The sequence below is a fragment of the Oncorhynchus mykiss genome, chromosome 13 (genome assembly GCF_057628025.1).
Source record: "Oncorhynchus mykiss isolate SJ-2025 chromosome 13, ASM5762802v1, whole genome shotgun sequence".
NCBI classification, from domain to species: Eukaryota; Metazoa; Chordata; class Actinopteri; order Salmoniformes; family Salmonidae; genus Oncorhynchus; species Oncorhynchus mykiss.
In genome coordinates, this window is record NC_143034.1 from 2,296,292 (window position 1) to 2,312,846 (window position 16,555).

Below are 16,555 nucleotides of genomic sequence, written 5' to 3' on the forward strand. Positions count from 1 at the left end.
TGTAAATATATTCACATTTGTGGTGCCACTAAATAAACAATTAATTATTTAAGTCAATATTGTCAATATTATTATAATATGTTTTTATAATGGAGGGAGGGTGGACAGGGAGTTAAAAAGGAACCCCAAAAGGTTCCTTGAGGAACCATGATAAGGGGTTCTTCAAAGAACTTATAGGGGTTCCCACAAAAGGTTCTTCAAATAACTTTTTTAGCTTTTTGTCTGAAAGTTATTTTCTCATCTGCGATACCAACTCCAGTCAGCAGATGGCGATGTGTGTCTTTCAGGTGATTCTGCCACTGTGATGCCATCAACAGTTAGTCAGGCACTTTGGTTCACTCTAACTTGATGGAAAAAAGGTTTATTCAATAAATCTAGCAACTCCTCTCATACTGGGAAGACCCCCACAGGCCTTAAGGGCAGTTTTATTTCAAATGTAGTACCCGGACTGAGAAAATCCTATAAGCGTTTTTATAGTTTCATCCTTAGGGTAACTTACCGTGGACACACTCCCATCAGTTTCTGAGACAACTGCCCAGACTTTGTAGACTGTTTAATAATGCTTAAACCTCGTCTTTATCAAATTATCCATTAAAGATACCAACTTAAAACCTACGTTTGTCTACATACGGGTTGCTTAAATTATATCTAATTATATTCCCAGTTTTACTTGATCAAATCTCTAGTAATCATTAAACACACATACAATTCATCATATGTTCATATATTCACAGAATCCATATAAAAATAAATTCTTAGCTACTCACGAAAATCTTTCAATTTGCTTTTTCAAGGACTCTCCATAGCTAAGAAGCAACTCTCCAAACATACTCCCAGCAGAATAAAAAAATAAACTTTTGTTTCCCAGACAATGACCATGGGATCCTCAACTGTTCTCTAACCTCCCAGAGACCACGGCAAAATCAAGCCTCCCAGGAACTATAGACCTCCCGCTGCTTTCTAAAATATCATCCCGTTTATTATCCAAATTTCAATAATCTGAGTAAGCATATTTCTATATGTTACTATCCAAACGTCAGATTAAGACTCATTTCCACATTCACACAACTCTCATATCAGTCACACAATGCTATTCCCAAACATACCTAATCAATTAGTTTTTCAACAATATTTTTACCTGCAGGAATATCTATCTCATGGTTAGTTCCTAGGATAATGCAACTCATACATTTATACTCAGTCACCAAGTCAAGATTCACATTGCCAAATGTGGTTGTTAATTTCTTTAATATCAAATGAGAAAAACTTATCACACAAGTCAGATTTATTCTTAAACTAAATCTTTATTCACTTAATAATAAGGGAGCAGGTCAATACCACACACACATATAAAGTGAATCAATTGAGTGCTCTACGATAATGATGGCTGGTCAACAAATCACCCCCAGATGATTAGTTGAGAGCCACGAGACAAAAATACAAAGGTCTTTTATAGCTAAGATACACCCATTTCAACCTATATGACCAACAACAGATGTATAGAACGGGTCACAAGGTTAAGATTTGTATGAAAGATACTTATAATTCACAGCAGACAGCATCTGCTGTAAAAACAGTACTCTGTGTAGAAACCAGGGTCTGGCCCTGGGGTCATCTCTCCCTGGTAACATATAGAACAGAAACATTAACTCTTAATCTGGAATACTGTCTCTTTAGGTTTTAATCTCCTGTCAGTGTTATCTCCCAGAGGCCCATCCTCAGTAGAACACAGACACAATAGTTCTAAGAACCCTCTATTCTGTTGCATAAAACCACCATTTGATACAATAAAAGTACAATAACATAATGTTGAAGTTTTGCTCTCTCAGTGTCCACTGAAAGTTGACTAGTAACAACAACTGGGACCTAAAAGACACCCACCATGAGACCCACTAAATCTGCCCAAGAAGAGGCAAACAAGAGAAAAACCCACAACAAACTTAAAAACAGGAAGCAAACCAAAACGGTAGTGCAACTAAAGGTGTTGATTTGTCACATCTATCAAGACAACTGGAGCACTGGGCCAGACACTCTTAAATAGAACCTGGACCTTCTCACTAACGAGATGGACAAGCCAGCACAGGTGTAACACATACTGACTAACGAGGTGACACCAATCAGTGCGTCCAACGTGCTAACGAGATAGACGTGCTAAAGTCCAACCTCAAAACATAAATGGAAAAACCAAAGCCTGTATCACCTTCCCCCTTAAGACAACAAACATATCCTATATTTTTGTTGGACACGTTTGCTCAACACTAACAGAAAACAACTTCCATTTCACATTATAATCAACTACAACGCTTCACCTTCACCAATTTAAACATGGTGTTTACTGGCTGTCAACAATTAAAAACAAGAAAAAACACCTATTCCTAAATAATAATAAAGAATCATGTTATTTATTTCTCCTTTTTCTTTCTATAGAATCCTACAACTCACTAGCTTCTAGAACTCTCGTCCTCTTGGAACGAGCCCAAACAAAACTCAGATCAAATTGTATTAGTCACATACACCGAATACAACAGTGAAATGCTTCCTTATGAGCCCCTAACCAACAGTGCAGTTTCAATACGTATTAACCCTGATATTCTAAAAACAGGGCAACAATGTCAATATAATAGTACCAAAAAATTGTCATGTTGGTTGCATGAATAAACATCACTACCAAATGTTACATGAAATGTAAATATGAAATATTTGATTGCATAGTCATATTTTCAATGTCTTTTCAATATAATTTTGCTTGGTGGGATAGCCCAATGTCAAAACACAGTTTTAACGTGTCCAAATCAATAACCAATATGCAGGAACAGTTTGTGGATAAATTGAAAACCTAAACATAGCATGTGCTATTTACACAAACATCTGCCACAATAATCATATTTCTTGTATTTTTTAAAACAAGCTCCTTATAAACTGCACAAGCACCAGAAACACTGTTGTTTTGACAAATAGCAATAAATCACTGATATCGATTAGGTGGGAAATTAGGTTGTACGTGCTGTTGAAACTGACACAACAAAAAAACACATGGAAATGGGAGATATATTTTACCTCCCTGATTAGAGGACAACCTGCAGAAGAGTCAGCTACATTTGGGAGCGATGCATTAAATATAGGGGTCGCTAAACAAGGGAATGCAGCACTTATTTGCCATCACTCATCGAGATCATGCTAAAAAAAATTGTGAGAGAGGAGAGAGATGAGGTTGCACGTCCTGTTAAAACTAACAGCTCAAAAAACACACGGAATCTGGGAGTACATCCCTGGGAGTACATCCCTGGTTAGAGGACAATTTGTAGAAAACAGCACGCCACATTTTAAAGTGTTGCATTTTTATTCAAGTGGGTCACCAATGTGGTAAGTGTAACACAACTCCTAATTGTCCCTAGAATTTCTAAGCAAACAGCTGGAGGCAGGGCTTTCTCCTGTAGATCTCCATTTGAATGGAATGGTCTGCCTATCCATGTGAGAGACGCAGACTCGGTCTCAACCTTTAAGTCTTTACTGAAGACTCATCTCTTCAGTGGGTCATATGATTGAGTGTAGTCTGGCCCAGGAGTGTGAAGGTAAACGGAAAGGCTCTGGAGCAACGAACCGTCCTTGCTGTTTCTGCCTGGCCGGTTCCCCTCTCTCCACTGGGATTCTCTGCCTCTAACTCTATTACAGGGGCTGAGTCACTGGCAAACTGGTGCACTTTCATGCCGTCCCTAGGAGAAGTGTGTCACTTGAGTGGGTTGAGTCACTGACGTGATCTTCCTGTCTGGGTTGGCGCTCCCCCTTGGGTTGTGCCGTGGCGGAGATCTTTGTGGGCTTTACTCGGCCTTGTCTCAGGATGGTAAGTTGGTGGTTGAAGATATCCCTCTAGCGGTGTGGGGGCTGTGCTTTGGCAAATGGGTGGGGTTATATCCTTCCTGTTTGGCCCTGTCTGAGGGTATCATCGGCCACAGTGTCTCCTGACCCCTCCTGTCTCAGCCTCCAGTATTTATGCTGCAGTAGTTTATGTGTCAGGGGGCTAGGGTCAGTTTGATATATCTGGAGTACTTCTCCTGTCTTATCCGGTGTCCTGTGTGAATTTAAGTATGCTCTCTCTAATTCTCTCTTTCTTTCTCTCTCTCGGAGGACCAGGCCTCAGGACTACCTGGCATGATGACTCCTTGCTGTCCCCAGTCCACCTGGCCGTGCTGCTGCTCCAGTTTCAACTGTTCTCCCTGCGGCTATGGAACCCTGACCTGTTCACCGGATGTGCTACCTGTCCCAAACCTGCTGTTTTCAACTCTCTAGAGACATCAGGAACGGAAGAGATACTCTTAATGATCGGCTATGAAAAGCCAACTGACATTTACTCCTGAGGTGTTGATCTGTTGCACCCTCGACAACTACTGTGATTATTATGACTTGACCATGCTGGTCATTTATGAACATTTGAACATCTTGGCCATGTTCTGTTATAATCTCCACCCGGCACAGCCAGAAGAGGGCTGGCCACCCTTCATAGCCTGGTTCCTCTCAAGGTTTCTTCCTAGATTTTGGCCTTTCTAGGGAGTTTATACTAGCCACCGTGCTTCTACACCTGCATTGCTTGCTGTTTGGGGTTTTAGGCTGGGTTTCTGTACAGCACTTTGAGATATCAGCTGATGTAAGAAGGGCTATATAAATACATTTGATTTGATCCGATATAGTACTCTTCCATTTCAGAGCCTGGATTTTCCCCATGAGGCTAATATCCATAACATGTTGAAATCAATTCATAAGGGGGCAAACGTTTAGGCTTCTACATTGTGAAATCATTACAATACTCCTCATACAATGTAAAAAACATTCTACATTGTGACATTAATTCACTGAAATCATGAAACAACTCCTTCATGTATGTATTTTCTAATATTTGATCAGAGATCTTTTATCAGATGATCTCTGGTCACAGCTATGAGAATTCAATCCTGTGTGTTCTCTGGTGTAGAATCAGATTGCCAGATTGACTAAAACTCCTCCCACATTGATCACAGCTATAAGGTTTCTCTCCTGTGTGTGTTCTCTGGTGTAGAGTCAGGTTGCCAGATGTAGCAAATCTCTTCCCACATTGATCACAGCTATAAGGTTTCTCTCCTGTGTGTATTCTCTTGTGCACTCTGAGATCTCCAGATTGACTAAAACTCCTCCCACATTGACCACAGCTATAAGATTTCTCTCCTGTGTGTTTTCTCTGGTGTAGAGTCATGTGGCCAGATGTAGCAAATATCTTCCCACATTGATCACAGCTATAGGGTTTCTCTCCTGTGTGTATTCTCTGGTGTAGAGTCAGATGGCAAGATCGACCAAACCTCTTCCCACATTGATCACAGCTATAAGGTTTCTCTCCTGTGTGTATTCTCTTGTGCACTCTGAGATCTCCAGATTGACTAAAACTCCTCCCACATTGACCACAGCTATAAGGTTTCTCTCCTGTGTGTGTTCTCTGGTGAACTGTCAGCTCTCCAGATTGACCAAAACTCTTCCCACATTGATCACAGCTATATGGTTTCTCTCCTGTGTGTATTCTCTTGTGCACTCTGAGATCTCCATATTGAATAAAACTCCTCCCACATTGACCACAGCTATAAGGTTTCTCTCCTGTGTGTATTCTCTCGTGCACTCTGAGACCTCCAGATTGACTAAAACTCCTCCCACATTGACCACAGCTATAAGGTTTCTCTCCTGTGTGTGTTCTCTGGTGTAGAGTCAGGTGGCCAGATGTAGCAAATCTCTTCCCACATTGATCACAACTATATGGTTTCTCTCCTGTGTGTGTTCTCTGGTGCACTCTGAGATCTCCAGATTGACTAAAACTCCTCCCACATTGACCACAGCTATAAGGTTTCTCTCCTGTGTGTGTTCTCTGGTGTAGAGTCAGGTGGCCAGATGTAGCAAATCTCTTCCCACATTGATCACAGCTATAGGGTTTCTCGCCTGTGTGTATTCTCTGGTGTAGAGTCAGATGGCAAGATCGACCAAACCTCTTCCCACATTGATCACAGCTATATGGTTTATCTCCTGTGTGTGTTCTCTGGTGTCGTGTCAGCTGGTCAGATTGAACAAAACTCTTCCCACATTGATCACAGCTATAGGATTTCTCTCCTGTGTGTGTTCTCAGGTGTTGAGTCAGAGAGCCAGATGTTGTAAAACTCTTCCCACATTGACCACAGCTGTAAGGTTTCTCTCCTGTGTGTGTTCTCTGGTGCACTGTCAGCTCTCCAGATCGACACAAACTCTTCCCACATTGACCACAGCTATAAGATTTCTCTCCTGTGTGTTTTCTCTGGTGTAGAGTCATGTGGCCAGATGTAGCAAATATCTTCCCACATTGATCACAGCTATAGGGTTTCTCTCCTGTGTGTATTCTCTGGTGTAGAGTCAGATGGCAAGATCGACCAAACCTCTTCCCACATTGATCACAGCTATAAGGTTTCTCTCCTGTGTGTATTCTCTTGTGCACTCTGAGATCTCCAGATTGACTAAAACTCCTCCCACATTGACCACAGCTATAAGGTTTCTCTCCTGTGTGTGTTCTCTGGTGAACTGTCAGCTCTCCAGATTGACCAAAACTCTTCCCACATTGATCACAGCTATATGGTTTCTCTCCTGTGTGTATTCTCTTGTGCACTCTGAGATCTCCATATTGAATAAAACTCCTCCCACATTGACCACAGCTATAAGGTTTCTCTCCTGTGTGTATTCTCTCGTGCACTCTGAGACCTCCAGATTGACTAAAACTCCTCCCACATTGACCACAGCTATAAGGTTTCTCTCCTGTGTGTGTTCTCTGGTGTAGAGTCAGGTGGCCAGATGTAGCAAATCTCTTCCCACATTGATCACAACTATATGGTTTCTCTCCTGTGTGTGTTCTCTGGTGCACTCTGAGATCTCCAGATTGACTAAAACTCCTCCCACATTGACCACAGCTATAAGGTTTCTCTCCTGTGTGTGTTCTCTGGTGTAGAGTCAGGTGGCCAGATGTAGCAAATCTCTTCCCACATTGATCACAGCTATAGGGTTTCTCGCCTGTGTGTATTCTCTGGTGTAGAGTCAGATGGCAAGATCGACCAAACCTCTTCCCACATTGATCACAGCTATATGGTTTATCTCCTGTGTGTGTTCTCTGGTGTCGTGTCAGCTGGTCAGATTGAACAAAACTCTTCCCACATTGATCACAGCTATAGGATTTCTCTCCTGTGTGTGTTCTCAGGTGTTGAGTCAGAGAGCCAGATGTTGTAAAACTCTTCCCACATTGACCACAGCTGTAAGGTTTCTCTCCTGTGTGTGTTCTCTGGTGCACTGTCAGCTCTCCAGATCGACACAAACTCTTCCCACATTGATCACAGCTGTAAGATTTCTCTCCTGTGTGTATTCTCTGATGAATTGTAATGCCTGATGAGGTTAATCTCTTCCCACAGTCAGAGCAGCAGTGAGTTCTCTTCACTGTGGGTCTCTGCAGGTGTTTATTGAGGTGTTCTGATCTGGAGAGACCCTTCTCTCCCTCTTCAGCATCATGAGGTTGTTGAGGCTCCCCAGAGGATCCACGATAGTCCCGTATCTCTCCTGTGTGAACAACAAAGTCAGACAGATGATTAAAGGCCCACAACAGCAGAAGTCCACTATAAAAGGTGATGCCAACAGCGTAGCCATGATGTTGAACAGCAATTGACGTCTGTAATCAATGTTAACATGATTTGACAATTGTCTTAAAATGAGCAAGAAAAGTCATATTTTGTCTTGTTTTCACATTAGTAGTAACATCCATGATTGTAGGCTAGAAATAGGATATTCATGTTGTTGAAACTCTAAACAGTGTGCCAGACGACTTTTGTTCTCCAAGGCCCCCTTCTGTGTTTGCTAAAATTGTGGCACGAGGGCAATTTGATTGCAGAAACTCCTCCCTGCTAATGAGGAAACCGATAGTTATGGATGTACTATATCTGCCTGGAACAAAAATGGTGAGCAAAGATTTTAGTTTTTCACAATGTATTCTGAATATGAATGGGGGAAAACTCAGGGGAGTAACCTCCATTTCCAGGTTGCTTATGAGAGCATTTCACACTACTTTGGATTATACATTTAAGGCTCATTTGAATGTCCTGCTTAATATAATGTTTGCTACAGTAGTATGAATTACAGTGCCTTGCGAAAGTATTCGGCCCCCTTGAACTTTGCGACCTTTTGCCACATTTCAGGCTTCAAACATGAAGATATAAAACTGTATTTTTTGGTGAAGAATCAACAACAAGTGGTGCACAATCATGAAGTGGAATGACATTTATTGGATATTTCAAACTTTTTTAACAAATCGAAAACTGAAAAATTGGGCGTGCTAAATTATTCAGCCCCTTTACTTTCAGTGCAGCAAACTCTCTCCAGAAGTTCAGTGAGGATCTCTGAATGATCCAATGTTGACCTAAATGACTAATGATGATAAATACAATCCACCTGTGTGTAATCAAGTCTCCGTATAAATGCACCTGCACTGTGATAGTCTCAGAGGTCCGTCAAAAGCGCAGAGAGCATCATGAAGAACAAGGAACACACCAGGCAGGTCCGAGATACTGTTGTGAAGAAGTTTAAAGCCGGATTTGGATACAAAAAGATTTCCCAAGCTTTAAACATCCCAAGGAGCACTTTGCAAGCGATAATATTGAAATGGAAGGAGTATCAGACCACTGCAAATCTACCAAGACCTGGCCGTCCCTCTAAACTTTCAGCTCATACAAGGAGAAGACTGATCAGAGATGCAGCCAAGAGGCCCATGATCACTCTGGATGAACTGCAGAGATATACAGCTGAGGTGGGAGACTCTGTCCATAGGACAACAATCAGTCGTATATTGCACAAATCTGGCCTTTATGGAAGTGGCAAGAAGAAAGCCATTTCTTAAAGATATCCATAAAAAGTGTTGTTTAAAGTTTGCCACAAGCCACCTGGGAGACACACCAAACATGTGGAAGAAGGTGCTCTGGTCAGATTAAACCAAAATTGAACTTTTTGGCAACAATGCAAAACGTTATGTTTGGCGTAAAAGCAACACAGCTGAACACACCATCCCCACTGTCAAACATGGTGGTGGCAGCATCATGGTTTGGGCCTGCTTTTCTTCAGCAGGGACAGGGAAGATGGTTAAAATTGATGGGAAGATGGATGGAGCCAAATACAGGACCATTCTGGAAGAAAACCTGATGGAGTCTGCAAAAGACCTGAGACTGGGACGGAGATTTGTCTTCCAACAAGACAATGATCCAAAACATAAAGCAAAATCTACAATGGAATGGTTCAAAAATAAACATATCCAGGTGTTAGAATGGCCAAGTCAAAGTCCAGACCTGAATCCAATCGAGAATCTGTGGAAAGAACTGAAAACTGCTGTTCACAAATGCTCTCCATCCAACCTCACTGAGCTCGAGCTGTTTTGCAAGGAGGAATGGGAAAAAATGTCAGTCTCTCGATGTGCAAAACTGATAGAGACATACCCCAAGCGACTTACAGCTGTAATCGCAGCAAAAGGTGGCGCTACAAAGTATTAACTTAAGGGGGCTGAATAATTTTGCACGCCCAATTTTTCAGTTTTTGATTTGTTAAAAAAGTTTGAAATATCCAATAAATGTCGTTCCACTTCATGATTCTGTCCCACTTGTTGTTGATTCTTCACAAAAAAATACAGTTTTATATCTTTATGTTTGAAGCCTGAAATGTGGCAAAAGGTCACAAAGTTCAAGGGGGCCGAATACTTTCGCAAGGCACTGTATGTGTAATTATTGAAGAACCGTTAATGAGTATCGATTTGGGTGTTGTCAATAAAGTTACGATTTAATTTTTTATTTCACCTTTATTTAACCAGGTAGACCAGTGAGATATACTTCCTGTACTACCTGCTGGAGCGCGTGCTATGGGTGGGTGTTGCTATGGTGACCAGTGAGCCGAGTTAAGGCGGCCTAGCAAAGACTTATAGATGACCTGGAGCCAGCGGGTTTGGCGACAAATATGTGATAGCAAACTGGATGCAGTCTGAGTAGAGTGTTGGAGGCTATTTTGTAAATGATATCGCCGAAGTTAAGGATAGGTAGGATAGTCAGTTTTACGAGGGTATGTTTGGCAGCGTGAGTGAAGGAGGCTTTGTTTCGAAATAGGAAGCAAATTGTAGATGCTTAATAGGAGTCTGGAAGGAGAGTTTACAGTCTAACCAGATACCTAGGTATTAGTAGTTGTCCACATATTCTAAGTCAGAACCGTCCAGAGTAGTGATGCTAGTCGGGCGGGCGGTTGCGGGCAGCGATCGGTTGAAGAGCATGCATTTAGTTCAACTTGCGTTTAAAAGCAGTTGGAGGCCACAGAAGGAGTGTTGTATGGCATTGAAGCTTGTTTGGAGGTTTGTTAACACATTGTCCAAAGAAGGGCCAGATGTATACAGAATGGTGTCATCTGACTAGAGGTGGATCAAGGAATCACCCGCAGCAAGAGCGACATCGTTGATATATACAGAGTCGGCCCGAGAATTGAACCCTGTGGTAACTCCATAAAGACTGCCAGAGGTCCGGACAACAGGCCAGGTTGATGAAGACGGCTGCACAGTACTGTCTTTTATCGATGGCGGAAATTATATTGTTTAGTACCTTGAGCGTGGATGAGGTGCACCTGTGACCAGCTCGGAAACCGGATTGCACTGCGGAGAAGGTACGGTGGGATTCGAAATGGTCAGTGATCTGTTTGTTAACTTGGCTTTCGAAGACTTTAGAAAAGGCAGGACAGGATGGATGTAACAGTTTGGGTCAAGAGTATCACCCCCTTTGAAGAGGGGGATGACTGTGGAAGAGAGGTTGAACAGACTAGTAATAGGGGTTGCAACAATGGCGGCAGATCATTTTAGAAAGAGGGTCCAGATTGTCTTGCCCAGCTGATTTGTACGGGAACAGGATTTGCAGCTCTTTCAGAACATCAGCTATCTGGATTTGGGTGAAGGAGAAGCTGGGGAGGCTTGGGCAAGTAGCTGCGGGGGGTGCGGAGCTGTTGGTTGGGGTAGCCAGGAGGAAAGCATGGCCAGCCGTAGAGAAATGCTTATTGAAATTCTCGATTATTGTGGATTTATCGGTGGTGACAGTGTTTCTTAGCCTCATTGCAGTGGGCAGCTGGGAGGAGGTGCTCTTATTCTCAATGGACTTTACAGTGTCACAAAACTTTTTAGAGTTAGAGCTACAGGATGCACATTTCTGTTTAAAAAAGCTAGCCTTTGCTTTCCTAACTGACTGTGTGTATTGGTTCCTGACTTCTCTAATAAAGTTGCATATCGCGGGGACTATTCGACGCTAGTGCAGTAGGCCACAGGATGTATTTGTGCTGGTCGAGAGCAGTCTGGTCTGGAGTGAACCAAGGGCTATATCTGTTCCTAGTTGCACATTTTTTTAAAGGGGCATGCTTATTTAAGGTGGTGAGGAAATTACAATTAATGAAATTACAATTAATGAACAATCAGGCATCCCCTACTGAAGGGATGAGGTCAATATCCTTCCAGGATACCCGGGCCAGGTCGATTAGAAAGGCCTGCTTGCAGAAGTGATTTTGTCTACAGATTTAGGGTTGTTCCTGGTGGGTTCCTTGAAAATGTGTGTGAGATTGAGGGCATCTAGCTTGGATTGTAGGACGGCCGGGGTGTTAACCTCACTAGGGTAGGGGGCACTATTTTCACCTCCGGATGAAAGTAAACTTGGTAGATTTGGATAGAAAACACTTTAAATTTTCCAAAACTGTTAAAATAATGTCTGAGTATAACAGAACTGATACGACAGGCGATGTTCTATGTTCTGATGGCTAGCATCTGATGGAGGTTCTAGCTATAAGGTCTAACAAAAACAGCAGATCCATATCATATTGGGTGAGGCCGGTTTCCGGAAGGTATATTTAATTTAAAAATGAAAAGGATTGAAATATATTGCAATATATACAAAAAAGATGAAAAAAACATTCCATTTACAACAAACACGTCTTAACGCTACGCCATCTTGGATTACAAAATGACTCAGTTAAAAACCATTGGATCTAGCAAACTCAAACTATTTAGTATTTCTGTGCCCATGAAAACTGTTTTCCCAGCGTAACATAAGGAGCCACTAAATGATACATAGTTCGAGTGCATTTCAGAATACAAAACAACTGTCTGACAGCAAGATCCCTTATTTAAGTTGAAGTTCATCATACGACAAGAATAACGTTATGACTATAACTACTGTTCCCTGAAGGAGGGAAACTAGGTACAACATACTATTAAATCCACACGTTATGACTATAACTACTGTTCCCTGAAGGAGGGAAACTAGGTACAACATACTATTAAATCCACGCCTCGCTGGAAGCCCCGCCTTCTACAGGTGATGAGTGAGGCTGATGACGAGCGGCTCCCTCCGGTCAGGTTGTGTTGACGAGCGGCTCCCCCCGGTCAGGTTGTGTTGACGAGCGGCTCCCCCCGGTTAGGTTGTGTTGACGAGCGGCTCCCCCCGGTCAGGTTGTGTTGACGAGCGGCTCCCCCCGGTCAGGTTGTGTTGACGAGCGGCTCCCCCCGGTCAGGTTGTGTTGACGAGCGGCTCCCCCCGGTCAGGTTGTGTTGACGAGCGGCTCCCCCCGGTCAGGTTGTGTTGACGAGCGGCTCCCCCCGGCCAGGTTGTGTTGACGAGCGGCTCCCCCCGGCCAGGTTGTGTTGACGAGCGGCTCCCCCCGGCCAGGTTGTGTTGACGAGCGGCTCCCCCCTGTCAGGTTATGTTGACGAGCTGCTCCCTCCTGTCAGGTTATGTTGACGAGCTGCTCCCTCCGGTCAGGTTATGTTGACGAGCTGCTCCCTCCTGTCAGGTTATGTTGACGAGCTGCTCCCTCCGGTCAGGTTATGTTGACGAGCTGCTCCCTCCGGTCAGGTTATGTTGACGAGCTGCTCCCTCCGGTCAGGTTATGTTGACGAGCGGCTCCCTCCGGTCAGGTTATGTTGACGAGCGGCTCCCTCCGGTCAGGTTATGTTGACGAGCGGCTCCCTCCGGTCAGGTTATGTTGACGAGCGGCTCCCTCCGGTCAGGTTATGTTGACGAGCGGCTCCCTCCGGTCAGGTTATGTTGACGAGCGGCTCCCTCTAGTTATGACGTCGAGTAATTTGTGTGTCTTAATTATTTAATTAAACAGAACGCTTCACTTCACTAGGGTAGGGGACAGCATTCAGAATTTTGGATCAAAAGCGTGCCTAAATTAAACTACCTGCTACTCAGGCCGAGAAGCTAGGATATGCATATAATTAGTAGATTTGGATAGAAAATATAAAGTTTCCAAAACTGTTAAAATAATGTCTGTGAGTATAACAGAACTGATATGGCAGGCGAAAACCTGAGGAAAATCCATCCAGGAAGTACTATTATTTTGAAAGGCTGTTTTTCCATTGAAAGCCTATCCACCATACAAAGACTTAGGACCCAGGTCACGATCTCCATGGCTTCTTCTACATGTGGTCATTCTTTAGGCATTGTTTCAGGCTTTTACTCTGAAAAATGAGGGAGATACATATCCACCATAATTTGCAAATAAATTCATAAAAAATCCTACAATGTGATTTTCTGGATTTTTTTTCAAATTTTGTCTGTCATAGTTGAAGTGTACCTATGATGAAAATTACAGGCCTCTCATCTTTTTAAGTGGGAGAACTTGCACAATTGGTGGCTGACTAAATACTTTTTTGCCCCACTGTACATCCTAGAAACCTGGTTAAACTATCATTATGACATCATGGATGAATTCTAGAATATACTATATAGCCTAGAAACCTGGTTAAACTATCATTATGACATCATGGATGAATTCTAGAATATACTATATAGCCTAGAAAACTGGTTAAATTATCAATATGACCTCATGGATGGCCAGTCCTTGTATTCATAGTGTAGTGAATTCAGGGAGAGGCCCTGAGCTGAACTCAAACCTGGGTCCAGCGACTGTCAAATCAACACCTTATAACTGTTACGCCAAGATGTCTGAACTTCTTGACGAGGTCGCTTGGTGTTCGGTTAAGGTTTCTTCAATATCGTTCTCTATGAATTTGAGAGTGGTTACACTTCTCCTTCCCCGATCCCTCAGCTGTTAACCAAGTCTCTGGGCAGACATTTTGTTGCTGTTTAAAAAAGACACAAAACCCAGCAATTTGCAGTTCAAACAATAACAAATCTGTCATTCCACCACTATTTTGGTAATAAAAGATTATGGGGTTGGAGAAATGTGACTACAGACAGACCTATGGATGCAAGGACTGACCATCCATGCTATCAACATTATAGTTTTAACCATGTTGAGGCGGCAGGCTAGCCTAGTCAATCAATGGCTGTAAATAAATAATTTAAAAGTCACAATATGGATGTAGCGATTGCAGATTTCCACCTTAACACCAAACATCAGTTCAACTGCAGAGTTTGTGCCTCTGTTGTTAAGACAGTACTTACCAGTGTTAATCAGGGAACGGTTTCTAAAAACCATCTTATGGCTAAATTCATCGTTAGAACCATTGGATGCCTTAAGATGCGTTTGGGAAACCGGGCCCAGATATCCAGGTTCCTCCTCTTCTTCCTCCTCCTTTTTCAATTTAAAAGTAATCTCCTCCCCCTCATCTTTCACGCCATAAACTACATGCTCTCCTTTCACTGTACCACCATCCTCCTCTTTCACTCTGAACGCGTCCTCCTCTTCTTTCACAGTAAAGGCCCCACTCTCTACTTCTTGTTTTACTGTGATATCTTCCTCGTCTTTCACTCTGAACGCGTCCTCCTCTTCTTTCACAGTAAAGGCCCCACTCTCTACTTCTTGATTTACTGTGATATCCTTTTCTTCATTAGAAGGAGAGTAGCTTTGTGACCGCATGGTCGGGGATGTTACCTAGCTAGGCTAATGCTAACTTAACCAGCCCGCTAGCTGACTAATAACAACAACACCATAAATATGAAATTAAATCGGATAACTAACTAGACGACAGTAGTGAGTTTAAAACACAGTGGCTAATATACACTAAAGCGTCTAAAGAGCTTTATTGGTTCGGCTATTTGTCTAGCAAGCTACCGAGGTGGCTGACGAACTGTTGTTGCTGTTGAAAGAAGCGTTCCGTCCACTAGATTATACGTCACACAAGCAGCATCGCCTTAAATTCCCAGACCGCCATCTGCTGACTGGAGTGGGTAACACAGTTGAGTAAAATGTATATTTTATCTTCAGACAACAAGTTAAAGTGTAGGAAGCATGAGTTTTAACTCACCAGTGTAACAATACAGTGTGGTTAAAGACTTAGTAAGCTAGTTGTCGTCACGATATGGTTACCTATAAGGACAAACAGTTATGTTTTTGCGTTATTACATATTTATTAACTTATTTTGTGACTCTTCCAAACTACCCACAATGCAGTATTTCTCAACGTCATATGGATGCTCTTCTCTGTGCTACTGAGTTTGTTTGCCAGTGTAACGGTGTAACGAAGTTACATGTTTAAAATATTGGTATCCTCTATTTAACTAGGCAATTCAGTTAAGAACAGTGCCTTAGACCTCTGCCCCGCTCGTGTGATAAAGGTATAGGATTCTGGGTAATCCACAGCAGATTTATGGAGAACTTGAAAATTGAGTGGTCCTGGGATAGAAAGGTATAAAATTGACATTACATCATTAAATCCACGTTTTAAATCATACATTAGCGATTTATGTTTTAGTAACTATTGTTGTTGGTTTGGTGTCAAGTCAGCCTCTCTTTATATGTTATTTGCCAAATCTCTGTTTTCCTTGTGGGTTTTATGCTAAAGATCCCTCTTTCAAGTTGGTATCTAACTGGAAAATGCATCTTCTTTTAGGAGTGCTATTTTTACCCTGTCGACTACTGATCATTCATCCACACTGTGTGTCTCATCAATGCAGGTCATTTATGACAAATGTATAAAGTACATGTTTTATAAACTCATGAACACCAGCGAGTTTATCAGCCCGGTTTTGTTAGTTTAGGTGTATTATACTTCTTCGCCACCAGAGGGGGACTTTGAGTAATATTTCAGGTTAATTTGATAATTTTTTGCTACTAAAATGGATGACAGTTTATTCTGATGTAGTGAATATGAGACACATGGAAACAATTGATTCATTTATAATAGTAAATTAGGAATTAGTAGGAATTGTTAAATCCACTATACGATCACAATGACATTGATAGACATTTCAACTGTTTTTTTTGTTAGTATATTACAGGGCAGATTAATGTAGAATTGCTGTGGGAGTGGTATTTATATCCCGTCACTACTGATCATTCATCCAGACTGTGTGTGTCCCATCATTGCAGCTTTGGAAATAAATGAACTATCCATTCATTGCTCCTTCCTGTGTTGACTCACTGACTTGAGGGACCAGGATGGTCACACTAGGTCGATATCTAACTCAAGCTTCACCTCATGCTTTTCATGAACTGTGTGGTTGTGTTATCTAGTGGGAACCCGATAGCAGGGTAGGCTCTGGTGCCTTCTTGCCGTGGGCACAAAACAACA

The 16,555-nt window shown here is 42.3% G+C and overlaps 1 protein-coding gene across 1 annotated transcript; it reads right to left on the reverse strand.

Moving 5' to 3' along the window:
* Positions 1–1,284: 1,284 nt before the first annotated feature.
* On the reverse strand, positions 1,285–15,421 carry LOC118938114 (uncharacterized). The gene is made up of 2 exons (XM_036939821.2): positions 14,487–15,421; positions 1,285–7,581 (listed from the first exon to the last, which is right to left on the reverse strand). Exons 1-2 carry the CDS (start codon positions 14,899–14,901, stop codon positions 4,931–4,933), a joined length of 3,066 nt encoding a protein of 1,021 aa, XP_036795716.2. The 5' UTR covers positions 14,902–15,421; the 3' UTR covers positions 1,285–4,930.
* Between the last annotated feature and the right edge of the window lie 1,134 nt (positions 15,422–16,555).